Source organism: Anabrus simplex, chromosome 5 (genome assembly GCF_040414725.1).
Source record: "Anabrus simplex isolate iqAnaSimp1 chromosome 5, ASM4041472v1, whole genome shotgun sequence".
Lineage (NCBI taxonomy): Eukaryota > Metazoa > Arthropoda > Insecta > Orthoptera > Tettigoniidae > Anabrus > Anabrus simplex.
Genome location: NC_090269.1, coordinates 427,504,228 through 427,518,692, shown reverse-complemented (window position 1 = coordinate 427,518,692; position 14,465 = coordinate 427,504,228). Strand labels below are relative to the sequence as shown.

General features: G+C 36.8%; 1 protein-coding gene across 1 annotated transcript in view; it reads left to right on the top strand.

The window, feature by feature from the left end:
- RpL23 (ribosomal protein L23) overlaps positions 1-14,465 on the top strand; it is a 58,207-nt gene that overhangs the window by 21,984 nt on the left and 21,758 nt on the right. The window contains exon 4 of the mRNA XM_067148767.2: positions 4,032-4,145. Coding sequence (XP_067004868.1) covers positions 4,032-4,145 — 114 coding nt within the window. The remainder of the gene's footprint in view (positions 1-4,031; positions 4,146-14,465) is intronic.

Below are 14,465 nucleotides of genomic sequence, written 5' to 3'. Positions count from 1 at the left end.
CCATGGCTTGTTTTTCCTTCTTCCAGCATTCATTAATTTTACTTGACTTACGTCGTTAATTGCACATTTGATGTGATTCCAAGTGCCTTCAACATCATTTATATTAACGCTGTTTTGAACTTCCGCAAGTTTTACACGTAGAGCTGACTGAACTTCATCCTTCAGTGCTTGATCTTGAAGCTTCTGAATCTCAATCCGACTAAAACTCCCCTTTAAATGAAATTTGTATCACCTTTAAAACTATCACTGCCCTAAACACAAATTCATTATATGTAGACTTTCACGACCACTAAATGACATTATCATAATTATTTGGGGATATTAGGTTGTGTAATAATAAATAAATACCAGCTGACGCGTTTCGATCCTGCGACCAGGATCGTCTTCAGAGCAACAAGAAAGCAAAATGGCTACGGTCACTCCATAGTAACCAGAATAGATAGAGACCCTGTTAGAAATATAGTTCATTCCAGGGCCTCCAGACTCAAGGAGAAAGATGTTGGCGAGTTAACTATGGAGGGTAGCCATGATCTACTCAGTATATAGCTGTCACCAGCAGCGATCTATGCGACTGAATGTCGCCCCATGACGAAACAACAGGAGCAAATGTTGACAACCATGGAGATGAAGATGCTTCGATGGTCCATGGGGTTGACCTGATGTGACCACATAAGGAACACGGACGTCCGGCAAAGGTTTGGTATCGCGCCCATCATAGACAAAGTGAGGGAAGCCCGTCTGCGCTGGTACGGCCACGTCATGAGAAAACAGGACGACTCACTTGCCAAAACAGCGCTCCACATCAACCCAGAGGGAACAAGACCACGAAGACCGGCAAACAGATGGACTGACAACATCAGGGCAGACATGCACAGTGTTGGCGTAACACCAGAAGATGTCAACGACAGACAGAAATGGAGGAGATGTAGCAAAGCAGCAGACCCTGCAAGTCGGGATTAATGCAAAGAGAGAGAGGAATTTCCCTCTTAATTATTACAGGGTCAAATAAAGCTTCACCTACTCTAATTATCTGATTTCTGTTTTCTAGAAACAGAGCCACCCATTCAGTCACTCTTTTGTCAAGTCCATTTGCACTCATTTTTGCCTGTAGTCTCCCATGATCTACCCTATCAAATGCCTTAGACAGATCAATCGCGATACAGCCCAATTGACCTCCTGAATCCAGGATATCTGCTATATCTTGCTGGAATCCTACAAGTTGGGCTTCAGTGGAATAACCTTTCCTCAACCCAAACTGCCTTCTATCAAACCAGTTATTAATTTTGCAAACATGTCTAATATAATCAGAAAGAATGCTTTCCCAAAGCTTACATACAATGCATGACTTATCACCCTTTCCTTTATATACAGGTGCTACTATAGAAATTCTCCATTCATTTGGTAAAGTTCCTTCATGCAAACAATAATCAAACAAGCACTTCAGATATGGTACTATATCCCAACCCATTGTCTTTAGTATATCCCCTGAAACCTTATCAATTCCAGCAGCTTTTCTAGTTTTCAACTTTTGTAGCTTACTGTAAATGTCATTGCTGACATAGGTAAATTTTAATACTTCTTTAGTATTAGTCAGCTCTTCTATCTGGACATTATCCTTGTAACCAACAATCTTTACATATTGCTGACTGAATTGTTACGGGGATACCCGTGGAATGCAGAGGTGAAAGAAGATGCGGGCTGGCATGGGTCTAACTACAAGGCCGAGATACGAATTAAAATTGCATTAAAGGTTATATTTTCGAAAATAGCTAAACTTACCAATTTTCGCATAGAATTTGAACATTCAACAAATAACAAGTCAACAAGTAGTCAGGTCCAAGACCAGGAAAGCCAAGATTTAGATAAAAATTAACGATCTGGGCTTCAAGCCCCACTTTTTACAATTTCTGAGCTCTCAGCTCACAACCACATATTACCAAAGGGCAGAAAACCCCTAATAACATGGAGCACTTGCTCCCACCTAGCAATGTCAGGCCTCCTAGAGGCACATATCCAGATACTAGAAAGAGCTGACCCGCTCTCAGTTTTTCAAGCTTATTGAAGGCAATACCAGACTTTTACACATGATTGCCATCAACACATGACTTACAATGAAACAGGGGTATCTTGTACCCAACCTACTGGGCTTTAACCGGCAAGAAAAGGTTAAGTAAATGGCCCGCAACACCAAGTAGAATGGAGGCGAGTACTTGCACTCCTACATGAAAGCTTTTTAAAACCTAAGAGGCACTAGGGCGATGAACCAGGGGCTATTCCCAAACTATGAAGGTGACTCGTATAAGAAAATTTAATACATTAAGGAAGAAAAAGTTACCAAAACGTAGTCACCTTAAGGCAAAATGAAGGGGAGCTCGAGAGGGTAAAGCACTCTATCCCCGAATTACAGTTAGAGATTTAAGTTTTACATAAGCCGGCAGAATTTACATTTTGAAAAAAGATAGGTTACACTTGTAAAAGGTTTCGGACTTTCCCCGCGGGTTAAACTGCTGAGCTAGCAAGAAATAAAGATGTTAAATGGCCATTACCTTATTAAAGAGCTGCTGCCTGATGAAAGGGGCGCTTCCTGCTGCCTGCTACATGTCCAGGCACTAAGTTAAATGTTGATGATGTGGCCGAGAGACAAGAAAATCAGCAGTTTTTATACCCTCGTGGAAGATTTGAGACCTTTCATGAATAATCAAGCCACACCCTCTTTCTTTATTGGTCCGTCTTGAAAATACATTCAGTCGAAGAAGAAATACATGATTGGTCAAAAATCAATTACAGAAATTCTGGATTGGCTCAATTCGAAACTGGCAGAAAGAAAAGATTAATATTGCTAACCCACAAATGAAAGAACGAAATTTAGTAAAGAGAAAACTTATGAATACAAAATTTCTTCAAAAAGTTCCTTAACTTTGCACCAGGGTACATGATCATAGTTTTTTGTAGAGACATCAGAGAATGTCCACACTTCTTGATCAATAGAAAACAAAACAAGTTGAACTCCACACAGTACTGACAACTTCGTAATCACAAAATTTTACGGTAGGGACATCTTCTGAGAAAACGTATGAGTTGATACAGTTTTTAAAGTTCAGAGTTTCTCCTGTAGACGAGTTCCAATCGGCGCAATATTTAAACTTGCGGCGTAGAGGTGTACCTCCCGGTACATGAATAATTCTGTCTTTTGAAGATCCTCGCACACACACTCCCCTTGTTCATTAATGATTCCTGGAATGTCCTTCTTGGAACCTGTTTCTGCCTTAAAGTACCTATACATACTCTTCCATTTTTCACTAAAATTAGTATGGCCACCAATTATACTTGCCATCATGTTATCCTTAGCTGACTTCTTTGCTAGATTCAATTTCCTAGTAAGTTCAATTTCTCCTTACTTCCTCAGCCATTTCTAACTCTATTAGATGTTGGGCCCCTTTAAACATTATGAAGATAGACAACAGCTGCCTAACGGTTGGCGCGCGCACCAATGAATTTCATTGGTTTTGATCAGCAAATAGTAGTATGAAAGAATATTTCTATTTTCTAACCAATATTAAAGTTTGAACACATCAACTTAAACACTGGCTAAACATTGTTTACGCAATGGAACATCTTGTGTAACTCAGATGCTGTTTAAGTAGATGCTGTCTGAGGCTTAAAACTAGTAATCATTTCAGCAATTGGCCCATAAATTCTTGAGTTCTAATGGTGGTAGCTTAGAAGAAATATTCTTACGCTCGTATATTCCATTTTTGCTAGGGATTAATTGCTCCTGTTATGAATTGACCCCCTTGTAATCTTTTTATATCTTCAGTGTGTACGTTGGCACTATACTGTAGTAACTTGCTATGAAAGATTTGTTGCTATGTAGACACCATGTGTGTAAGATGTAATGAAGTTTTCATGGTTATTTACAAGCCCTCCATACAATCCTGTGACTTATCGATCATCGTATCCTTTATTATATTTTTATTGCATATTCTATTTGTATATGTTGTGCTTATATACATCTGTTTTATTTTTGTTAGTGATGCCGGCGGTTGTGATTCGACAGCGGAAACCGTTTCGGAGGAAGGATGGGGTTTTCATATATTTTGAGGACAACGCTGGTGTTATAGTGAATAACAAAGGAGAAATGAAAGGTATGTGTGTAAATATTTTGTATATATAGTTCTGAATCAAATTTTGTTTCATTATCTTTAATTCTCATTATATGAAATTATTATAAATAGTCCTCTGTTCTTGAAGCTGTGATTTACTGAATGTTTTAAGCAATTGTAAAAAAATGACCTGGTGCTTTTTGAAAAATTAGTTTCCTCGTAGCTTTAGTTGAAAAACCTTCACACTTAATCTAGATTTGCTTGTGTAGTAGAAGCCTGTTATGGCAAGAATTTATATCTGCTATAACCGACTGTCGTTTTATCAGATTTTTTGTAAAGGTTGGAAGTGTGAAACTGCAGCCATTTTTTGTTCAAAACTTATAAATTGTTTTTGTAGAAGATTTCCTTACTGTGCTTGCTCGTAATTTTTGTAATTCCGATTCCATGAGCATGTGTGTTAAATTTCTTTCTCAAAAATTGTGATAGTATCACTTTTTGTGGCTTCTATGGCAAACATTTTAGTTTTCTTACTTGGACAGAATCATCTAACTTTACAGTGTATATGTATCTTGAAATCATATTTCAAACTGAAGAATTTTGACAAGAATTTGCATGGAAATAACCTTTCTGAAAATAAATTCCATGGGAGAATATGTGGTGCGCCCTACATAAATTACAGGAAAGTGTGAATGGTGGAAAACTTTAATACAGTAAAATACCAGTATAACAAAAGTTTGGAGATCTCAGAAATATGTTACGGTGAAAGTCATTTCCTAGGAAATAATCTGTTACTATATCCATTGCAGGATCTACATAACTTGTGATAGTACATATATCACACCCTCGCACTGTATGTAGAAGTTAGAGATATTATTGTCAGTATTTGATTCATTATTATTATTATTATTATTATTAGTATTTCATTGGTATATTTTGTCATTAATCTTTGTAAGCTGGAAGGTATCCATATAGGTAGTATGAGTAATTTGTTTTGCACGAGTGGGAAAACATTGCTATATTGGACTCGGGTAATTTGTATGACTCATGCAGCCATCCCAGTGTCTGATGAGATGTGCTTGTTGATGTTGTTGTACTAGGAAAGTTCTGTGATTCATGCGAAACACCCGAGCATTTGTTTATGTCTTGGAACCAAGTATGAGTTCAGGGCATGGTCTTGGCTAGAGGATCACTCACGATTGGCTGGCAAGGACCAATCCAGACCTATCATCTGAGAGGAAGAGAGAAGCGGATGTTTATATAAACTTCGACCACTACGGAAGGGAATCACAACTGACACACTGTACGAGAAGGAAGTTGTGCGGACGCACTGTACGGGAAGGAAGTGGTGCTGATATACGGTACTGGAGTGACACGGCTGCAATGGACTGGACTTCAAACGTTCGTGGAGCATAGTCTTGTTATGTTCGTGGAAAGTGGCTGATCGACGGATTGTGGAGTGCTTGCGTATTAAGTATTGTAGCACTTGTGGCGGCCTGGCATTATATGTTGGTGAAAGCTATCTCAGACTTTCCATAATTTATGTTCAGGATCAACAAGCATGTGTTTCTCAAATGTACATATCTTTACAAGTGTTTTAAGTCTGTGAACACAGTATTACGATGTACAGTATATGTGTGATATTATAACTGCCTATTATGAGAATCAGCAAGTCATATTGATACAGAGACAGTGGAGGGTATTTATCTACATGTACATTGTTCATTGGACTATCTACAAATGTTAGCTTAGTTTTCGTTGTTGTAAATATGGAGTCTTCCAGCAATCTTTTATTTGTGTATTATAAGTAGGGCCCGGATTTTTAGGTTTTAAACTATTTTATTCCTTGCTAGTTAACTGCTGTATTTTAACTTACTTATCCATTTCATTATCATTGGAGTAAGTTACTCGAATCTTATAAAACCTAAAAATAACTAAATGGGCTATTCAAGACAGTATTACGTTATTTTGAAATAGAAGTACCAAATATTAATTAAATTGAATGATTTTTTAAAAAATAAACATTATGCACGACTTTTTGAAATTACTTCATGGTTTGGAACTGGAAGTGGTTTGCAAGTACAACTAGTGAGAGCGAAACAACGTGATACGATACTATTCCACTAGGGTACAGCACAAATCAAGACAACCCCCTGGCATTCCCTGACCTGTATCTAGCAGGTACAAGCCCGCCTAACTTGCCAGCTTCAGTGCATCTCTCATTGTGTACGGTCGACTACAGCCAGCCACGGCTGTTTAGCTCTATACACACTATAATGCGACAAACTAAAATTAATTTTCCCTATAAATCAAGTTATTATTGAAGGCAGTTTAAGAAGCTTGCACATCTCAGAAGTAGCGATGCCTAAAGGCAAGTCATCATTTGCTTTACGTCGCACCGACGCAGATATGTCTTATGGCGACGATGGGATAGGAAAGGCCTAGGAATGGGAAGGAGGCGGCTGTGGCCTTAATTAAGGTACAGCCCCAGCATTTGCCTCATGTTAAAATGGGAAACCACGGAAAACTATCTTCAGGGCTGCCGACAGTAGGATTCGAACCCACCATCTCCCGATTACTGGATACTAGCCGCACTTAAGCGACTGCGAAAAAAGTTTGAATGAATAGTATAACTTTAGTAATGATTGAAATGATCATTAAAAACTATTTCAGGAGGATAAAAAACTAAAAAAAACTATTTTGAGCTATTAAAAAACTAAAACGTTTTTAAGAACCTAAAAATCCGGGCCCTAATTATAAGTGTATTTTGGCGTGTTGATGAGGTGCTCATGCACGGATTTCATTGAGAATATAGTTGGATATTTTAGAATCGGTGAAGTTATTGATGAACCTAGGTGCTGTTCCTACCTATTTAGTCATTTTCAGTAGGTTAGGAAAGGCCTGCAGCAGATGTGCCAGTACCACTGATCTCTATACATGGATCGCTGATGGCAGCTCTCCGCTGCAGAAGAAAGTACGCCAAGTTGAGCGCGCGGTTCAACATGTTCAACCCTAGAGCTCTCCTTATGGGGGAACAATGATAATATCATCAACTTTAAATCGCAATTAATGGCGCATTAGAATAATTAAAAATATAGGGACATGTTCACTCAAAGCATAAGGACATTGGGAACACCGACACGTCATTCCGAAGTCAGTAAATCTCCGGGATAGCAATAAAAGAGAATGTATAACGGCCGACATATATTAACTTAGGTGCTGAATACATACAGTTAGCGATTGGTAATACGAGTGAAAAAACAGTTTCTGAAATCATTGCTGTAAATTTTGTACATATATGCCACGAAATTATGCATTCTTAAGGGGAGGTATGAGTGAATGTTTCGTATTTTGAGCCAAAAACTCAGTTTTTATTTTTATTCACACAAAAATAGCCATGTTCTTCCTCTTTCAGAAAACGTTTTTATTTTAGTTATTCCGGCTTGTTTAAAGTTTGTAGAAGCCATTTAATATTAGCCTGCAAGACATATAAAAGCCTAGAATCACACCTATTTCTCCTGTAACGGCATAATGATAGTTTACTGTGTATTTTTCGCTGGATATTCAAGTATTTTGCGGCGTATTTGCCGCAGAAGTACACTTTGGCATGCTGACTGTCACTTGTTCACTACGTAATCAATACAATTACATTATGTTAGGAAATATTGTAATTTGAACTGACGCAGAGAATGTCGTACCTCTTCCAAAATAGTATTCCGTTTATATTTGCCACATGTATAATTTGACAGTTTAAATATATTATTTACATTTAGGAGTTCGTATTTGTATTAATCGTAGTAGTACAAGCATGGCTGCCTTGTTTGTTTATATTTTACTAACATGCAGAAGTCTATGTGGTTTCAATTCAGCGAGTGAAATATCTAAACTTGTGATTTTTCATTTGTGTATATCTTAATTCCTTTGTAAATGCGTGGGGTATTGCAATACAACAGAACAGAACACCCGTAGAACTACAATCAGGAGGCCTGGCGTCACTGAACTAAGCATAAACAAAGCAAACGCGCTCCTCGTGGTCTACTGCACCGTGCGCTCGCTGACATCTTACTATGCCAGTCATCTTCTATTCGTCTTACTGCTACCCAAGCTACCAGCCATCCATGTATAGTGATCAGTGACCAGTACGGAGCATTATGTACACGCCCTGGGATATAAATAATTATCATGCTCTATCAAAATTTGAGGGATCCATTCTGGTAAACTCTGGCGCCCATACTACGGACATTTTGGTTAATTATTTTTATTAATTTTATTTATTTCAAATATTTTATTTATTTATATATTATTAATGATTTTATTTATTGGTAGTCATCAAAATTGTTACAAACTTCAGCGTGAATTTACAAATAAAAATTCTTAATATTTATTAGATGATAGGAAAATTAGCATACAGTGAAACCTCGTTGGTGCGTTCTTCAGTAACACGTTTTTCCCGTTTAGCATATTGTAAATTCAAAGTCCTGATTCTCATTGTATTAAATCTATATAAAAAATACCTCGCTTATTGCGTCACGAATTTTCGCTATTACCGCTTAGTGCGATCACATATTTCCTAGGCCTGAAAATGTTACAAGCACAAATAAGATCACCATTTATCAGCAATCTCTCTGCTAAACAGCAAGCAGAACTGGATATTCCAGACTAACAGTTTGCTGCATGAATGTACAAGTTATCCTGTGAAGTTCAGGAATTTAGGCCTTTTCCCGTAATCACGCAACTGTAGCGATGGCTCTAACCAAACTTGGAAATCCCTTTTCTTTCATAAGGGAGGGCACATTCCATTCCATTGCATTCCATTCAGTTAGAAATTTATTTTTATTTTGCATTCCATTCAGTTAGAAATTTATTTTGTGTTGGGTGGTACAGTGGAGTGTAACGAATATGATACAGTAGCCCATTTTTGAATTAGGAACATAATCGTGTGAAGTTGACTAGTGTGGTGCGTATCATATTTACTCGTGTATTAGACCCCGCCCCTGGGTTTTTGGGACAAAGAAAATGAAAAAAATAAATCTTGCGTACAAGACCCCCCCCCCATCGTGATTCATTAGAGAAGAATGATGATTCCACTTTGAAGCGGGTACTTGCCTTACTGCAGTTCCGATGACATCACACATATTTGTGAACAGTTTTGTCTGTACAACCCACGCAATGATGACACGTCAGTCATGTACACCTGTGATTCGTAGTTAGAAATGTTGCCTCCGTAGCGTAGGCCTACTGCAGCTCTGATGATGTCGTACAAATAGGTGAATAGTTTCGCAATGATAAATTAATGTCGTAATGGTCCACCTTTTCAATACAATAATCTATATATATAAAATAAGAGTTTTGTCTGTACATTGCTCAGAATTAAAAAAAGGATGGTATTTATGTATCAGTTGTGCCCACAGTAATGAGGAAATGCTCTTATTACTTTTCCGTAATTTCTATCTGTATGTATGTACACGCATCACGAGAAAACGGCTGAAGAGAATTTAATGAAAATTGGTATACAAATTCGGGTAAAAAATCACCACAATCTAGGCCATAAATAATTTTATTCATGCTGACTGAAATGGTAGTTTACGGGAAGGCCTAAAATTTAATTCTCAAATATTTATTAATGGTCGTATCTTAACGAAAATCGGTAGGGGAAGTCGAGGAATAAGTCAGTACAGTCTAGGTTCTATATAATTGTATTCACGCTGAGAAAAATGGTAGTTTAGGGGAAGGCCTTCAATGGAATTCTCAAATATTTATGTTAGTGGTGCTATCTTAATGAAAATCAGTATGCAAAGTTGGGGAAATAATTCGCTATAATGTAGGACATAAATAATTTTATTCATGCTGAACGAAATAGTAGTTTAGGGGTAGGCCTAAAATTTAATTCCCAAATAATTGTTATTAGTGGTCGTATCGGTAAATACTACATAACTAAAGTTATATAGTATTATATTTCCGACCATTTATGTCTTATACATTGTTACCATACCGGCTATGATCAAAGATATTCATGAATTTGGATTTTTGTTACTAAGTGCTTATCAGCGCCGAGTCATGAGAAAATGGGTAAACAGTATTTAATGGAAATCTGTATGTAAAGTAGGAGAATAAGGAACTACAGTCTATGCTATAATTTTATAAGACGCCCTAAGATCAGAGAGTCGAAAGAAAACTAAATGTGAAGGCCCACAATATAGAAAGCTCATGAAATTGATCAATAACATTACATTGACCATTGTTTGTTATGATGTGCTCTGTGTTCTGTTGCTACTCCTCTCCGATAGATAGGATTACTGCTGCATACCAAGTATTTTTAAAAATTTTGCCTTACGTCGCACCGACACAGGTCTTATGGCAACGATGGGATAGGAAAGGGCTATGAGTGTGAAGGAAGTGGCCTTGGCCTTTATTAAGGTATAGCCCCAGCATTTGCCAGGTGTGAAAATGGGAATCCATGGAATAACATCTTCAAGGCTGCTGACAGTGGGGTTCGAATCCACTATCTCCCGGATGCAAGCTCACAGCTGCGCGCCCCTAACCACCCGGCCAACTGACCAAGTCTTACGAGTGTAACAGTCTGCCTAAATAATAGCGGGAAGTAGCTGGGAAGTTCGGTAACTTTCTTCTTAAGTATGCCATTCCTCTGTTTCATAAGTTTTCCGATACTACTGGTACGTAACACACTGGTTCCTCATAGCATTCGAGCTATTCCATTCCTACTCTGAGGCATTGATTGGAAGTGTGCGTATTTAACGGGATAATGGCAGAGAAGTGTTCACGGCTGTCTGCGATCTGGTCATTCCAGCTCTGGAACTTTGGACTGTTAGATAGTACTGTGATGCAAATTCTTATAATTTTATTAAATACCACCTATTCAATACAATAAAAACTTCCATATTTATTAAGTTGTTGATATGGTACATGTTTCGCTCCTTTTTCGTGAGCATCATCGGCCAGTTATCATTTACTTAAGGTTATATAAGATCATGAATCTATTCTATTGGATTAAATTATGCTTGTAAACCTGATAAATATTATGTTATTTTACAACTCATATAACAATAAAATTATGTCTTTAAGTTAAAACATATTTGTCTAAAATCTAAGCCTAAATATATAAGTTTTTATTACGTATTTATTGTACTGAATAGGTGGTATTTAACAAAATTATGAGAATTTGTATCACAAGTAGATCTTCAATATGTACAAAAAATTAAATTTATAACCTGCAGCCATAGTACTGTTCGTTAAGTGAGAAAATGTGCAGATTTTTTCATTTGATCAAGTATTTTATATGCTAACATTGCCTTTAATCGCTACATTCCTACTTGCCTTTTAATGTCCTATACTGACTTCAGTTGGGAAAACCACTGTCAGTCTTTCTGAGAATCCTGCAGTGAAGCACAGGCACATCAGCTAGTATGCAGTATATCTGAATTACATTACTAAATTTGGGCCTTGGCTGGCCATCTTCAGCCTTAATGTAATGCATCTAATAACTAAAGAAATGTACAAACACACAATTGACATTAAAATCTGGGATGAACTAAGAGTAAAATTTGAAAAATAAATTAGACTTTAACTTCTTTGCATCTGGAGTATGCTCATCATCCAGACTCTTTCTTGCATTAATATTCATAGAATTGTTAGTTCCATCACTGCTAATCATTACAATTTCAGTTGGAAAACTGGAACTGGTAAATGTTGATTCTGTAGTCAGATCATCAATCACCAAATCTAATTGAGTGGTGTTAGCTGTATGCATGCCGCTGGACACCACTGCAAATAACCACCAGCTGATGCAGAACTGCTATATGGTGCTTCCACATCAACCAACTTAAATAAAATGTTCCAGTAGTGCTTGTTAAAATCGTGCTGAAATGCTCTTGGACATTGTAAGGACAGCACATGAAGATATGGTTAAAACGGATACATTCTGAATTTGTGGCTGATAAAAATTTGCAATCTAATTGTGTCCACCTCTCCTGCTCTGGTAGCCAGCATTAATATGGTTAACATTTTTCTTCCATCATTAGGATTTGAGACAGCTAACCGTGGTGTCAGACCATAAAAAAACCTTAATGCTTTAACAATCATAGTCACGAGATGGCCTAGTCTTCTTTGTTCATCTATTTTCTTTCACACACAGTCTCTCTTTTGTTTTGATGCTTTCCATTACAGAATTCCTCCATACATGAAGTTGTCCTGTTCTCTTTCTTCATTCATAATTTTCTTGAATGCTTTCTTTGGAATCCTCATGCTTTGCATTTCTTATGCGATTCCAGAGCGCCTTAACTTTGCTCTGTTACTTCAGTCTGATATCTTGATTTCGTATTTTATCTAGTGTGGTCTTTTCTTTTATGCTCCTGGGTACTTTTTTTTTACTGCTTGGTCTTAATGGCAGATTGTTCCGAAAGCCTGCAGTCTAATATCTTGGAACTTGAAAATAGGTGCAGTGAGTATGGTATGAAAATTAGCCTCTCGAAGACTAAATTGTCAGTAGGTAAGAAATTCAACAGAATTGAATGTCAGATTGGTGATACAAAGCTATAGAGCGTTCCAACCTTAAATTGCAGTACAGCGCAGATGGAGTGCGCTGTTGAGAAATCAACTTGTGAAGATCACGCTCGAGTGTGACTCAAACAGGGTGTCACAGTTTCATATTTTTTGTTTGTAATTTTAAGTTCATTCATTCATAATTCACCACTCCCGCGTCCAGGTGGGGATACACGAGTTCCAGACTAGCTCTTAATAACAATTTCATCTGCCAAATATTGCTGGGTTGTGAGTTCCGCGTGAGAAAGAACACCGCTGGCCTACGGTAAATCCCAACCTACGTAGATGAACGTCTTCAACACGCTATGAGTCGGATACCGTACTTGAATGATACCGAAATTTATCGTAAAATTCAGATTATCATGGCTTGTCAAGAATTCCATACATGTCATTATCATAATCGCAATCAGAATTAGTCATTATAAGCTTATATCTAATACTTATTCTAAGAAGACATTGAAAGAATTTAATGTTTTCCACTACTCAGCTTTTATTAATAAATTGGTCTAAGTATGAGTTGAAATAAAGGTAGAGTATCTTGAAAAAAATATACACTGTGGCTGGTTTCCTACGCAATCAGCTTCTAAATAATGTACTTATGTTACGTTGGAGAAAACAGGTTTAGGGAAACCTCTAACATAAAAAAAAATGAAATCAGGCCTCATTTATCTATGTCTTAATCCTGGCCTGTCAAAGAATTGTATCATAACTAAGTAGTATCCAAGGGAATTAAATGAAAAGAAAAAAAAATTATATAATCAAGTAAAATTATTCAACATAATTGTAAAAATTGGATGCATCCAAATGATTTAAGTAAAACAAGCTATACTCCCTACTATATACATTGTTCAAATTGAGTTTCAATTGAAAATGTGAAAACGCAAAGAAGGTGGCCAATAATTAATCAATCAATTAATTAATTGAGATCTGGAATCTTTCCATATTAAACTGGATTGCTCCTTAAAATTACCAAAATTCAATCGTCTGAACCTAAATTCACATGCAATTACAGAAATGCATATCACTCGGCTGAACACTTCACATCAATGTCCACGCATAGTAAAAAAAAATCGTGTGAGAAGATTAATGTCTGTCCATTAGGGTTTTTCTCTAGTTGAGGTTCCAAATTATTTTATGTTTCATATTTCATCCTAACTGACCTCCATATAAGCAAATCTAAGTCCACTTTAAGTCGTAAGCAATCTCAAATTAATTCCATCGTAAGGATTATATGGCTAAATCATTCAATTATTATTTTAATTCATGGTTGAAATTCAATTAAAGTGCGTATATAACTTAATATAGCATTACCAAGTGTATTTAATTAATCTTCCAACGAATAATACCATAGGTGGAAAAATTGACACATAGGAAGACTCTATCTTCATCTAAAATCCACATATGAAAGACTAAGTTACCAGTGATGTGTTATACTGCTCTCATAAAATCATAAGTTAAATTGCCGTATGTGAGAATGTATGAAAACAATCGTAGGTATGTCAGTGAAGGCCTAAATATTGACGTAGGTGGCCTCTCGGCTCTTCTGATGACCCTACTCACTCAATTAATTCTATACTGATGGCATTGAGATCGTATCCTATTCTGTATTATATATATATATATATTAGGGAATAAAAATAGCAATTGAAAACAGTACGTTTCAATACCTATACCTTAGCATGTGCAACCTACACATACTACCATCTCTCGAAGAAATACTATGACCAACTTCCTAAATAACATTAACTATCACCATCAAAATATACTATCAACTCATATGCTTATTACATTCACCATTTAACATTT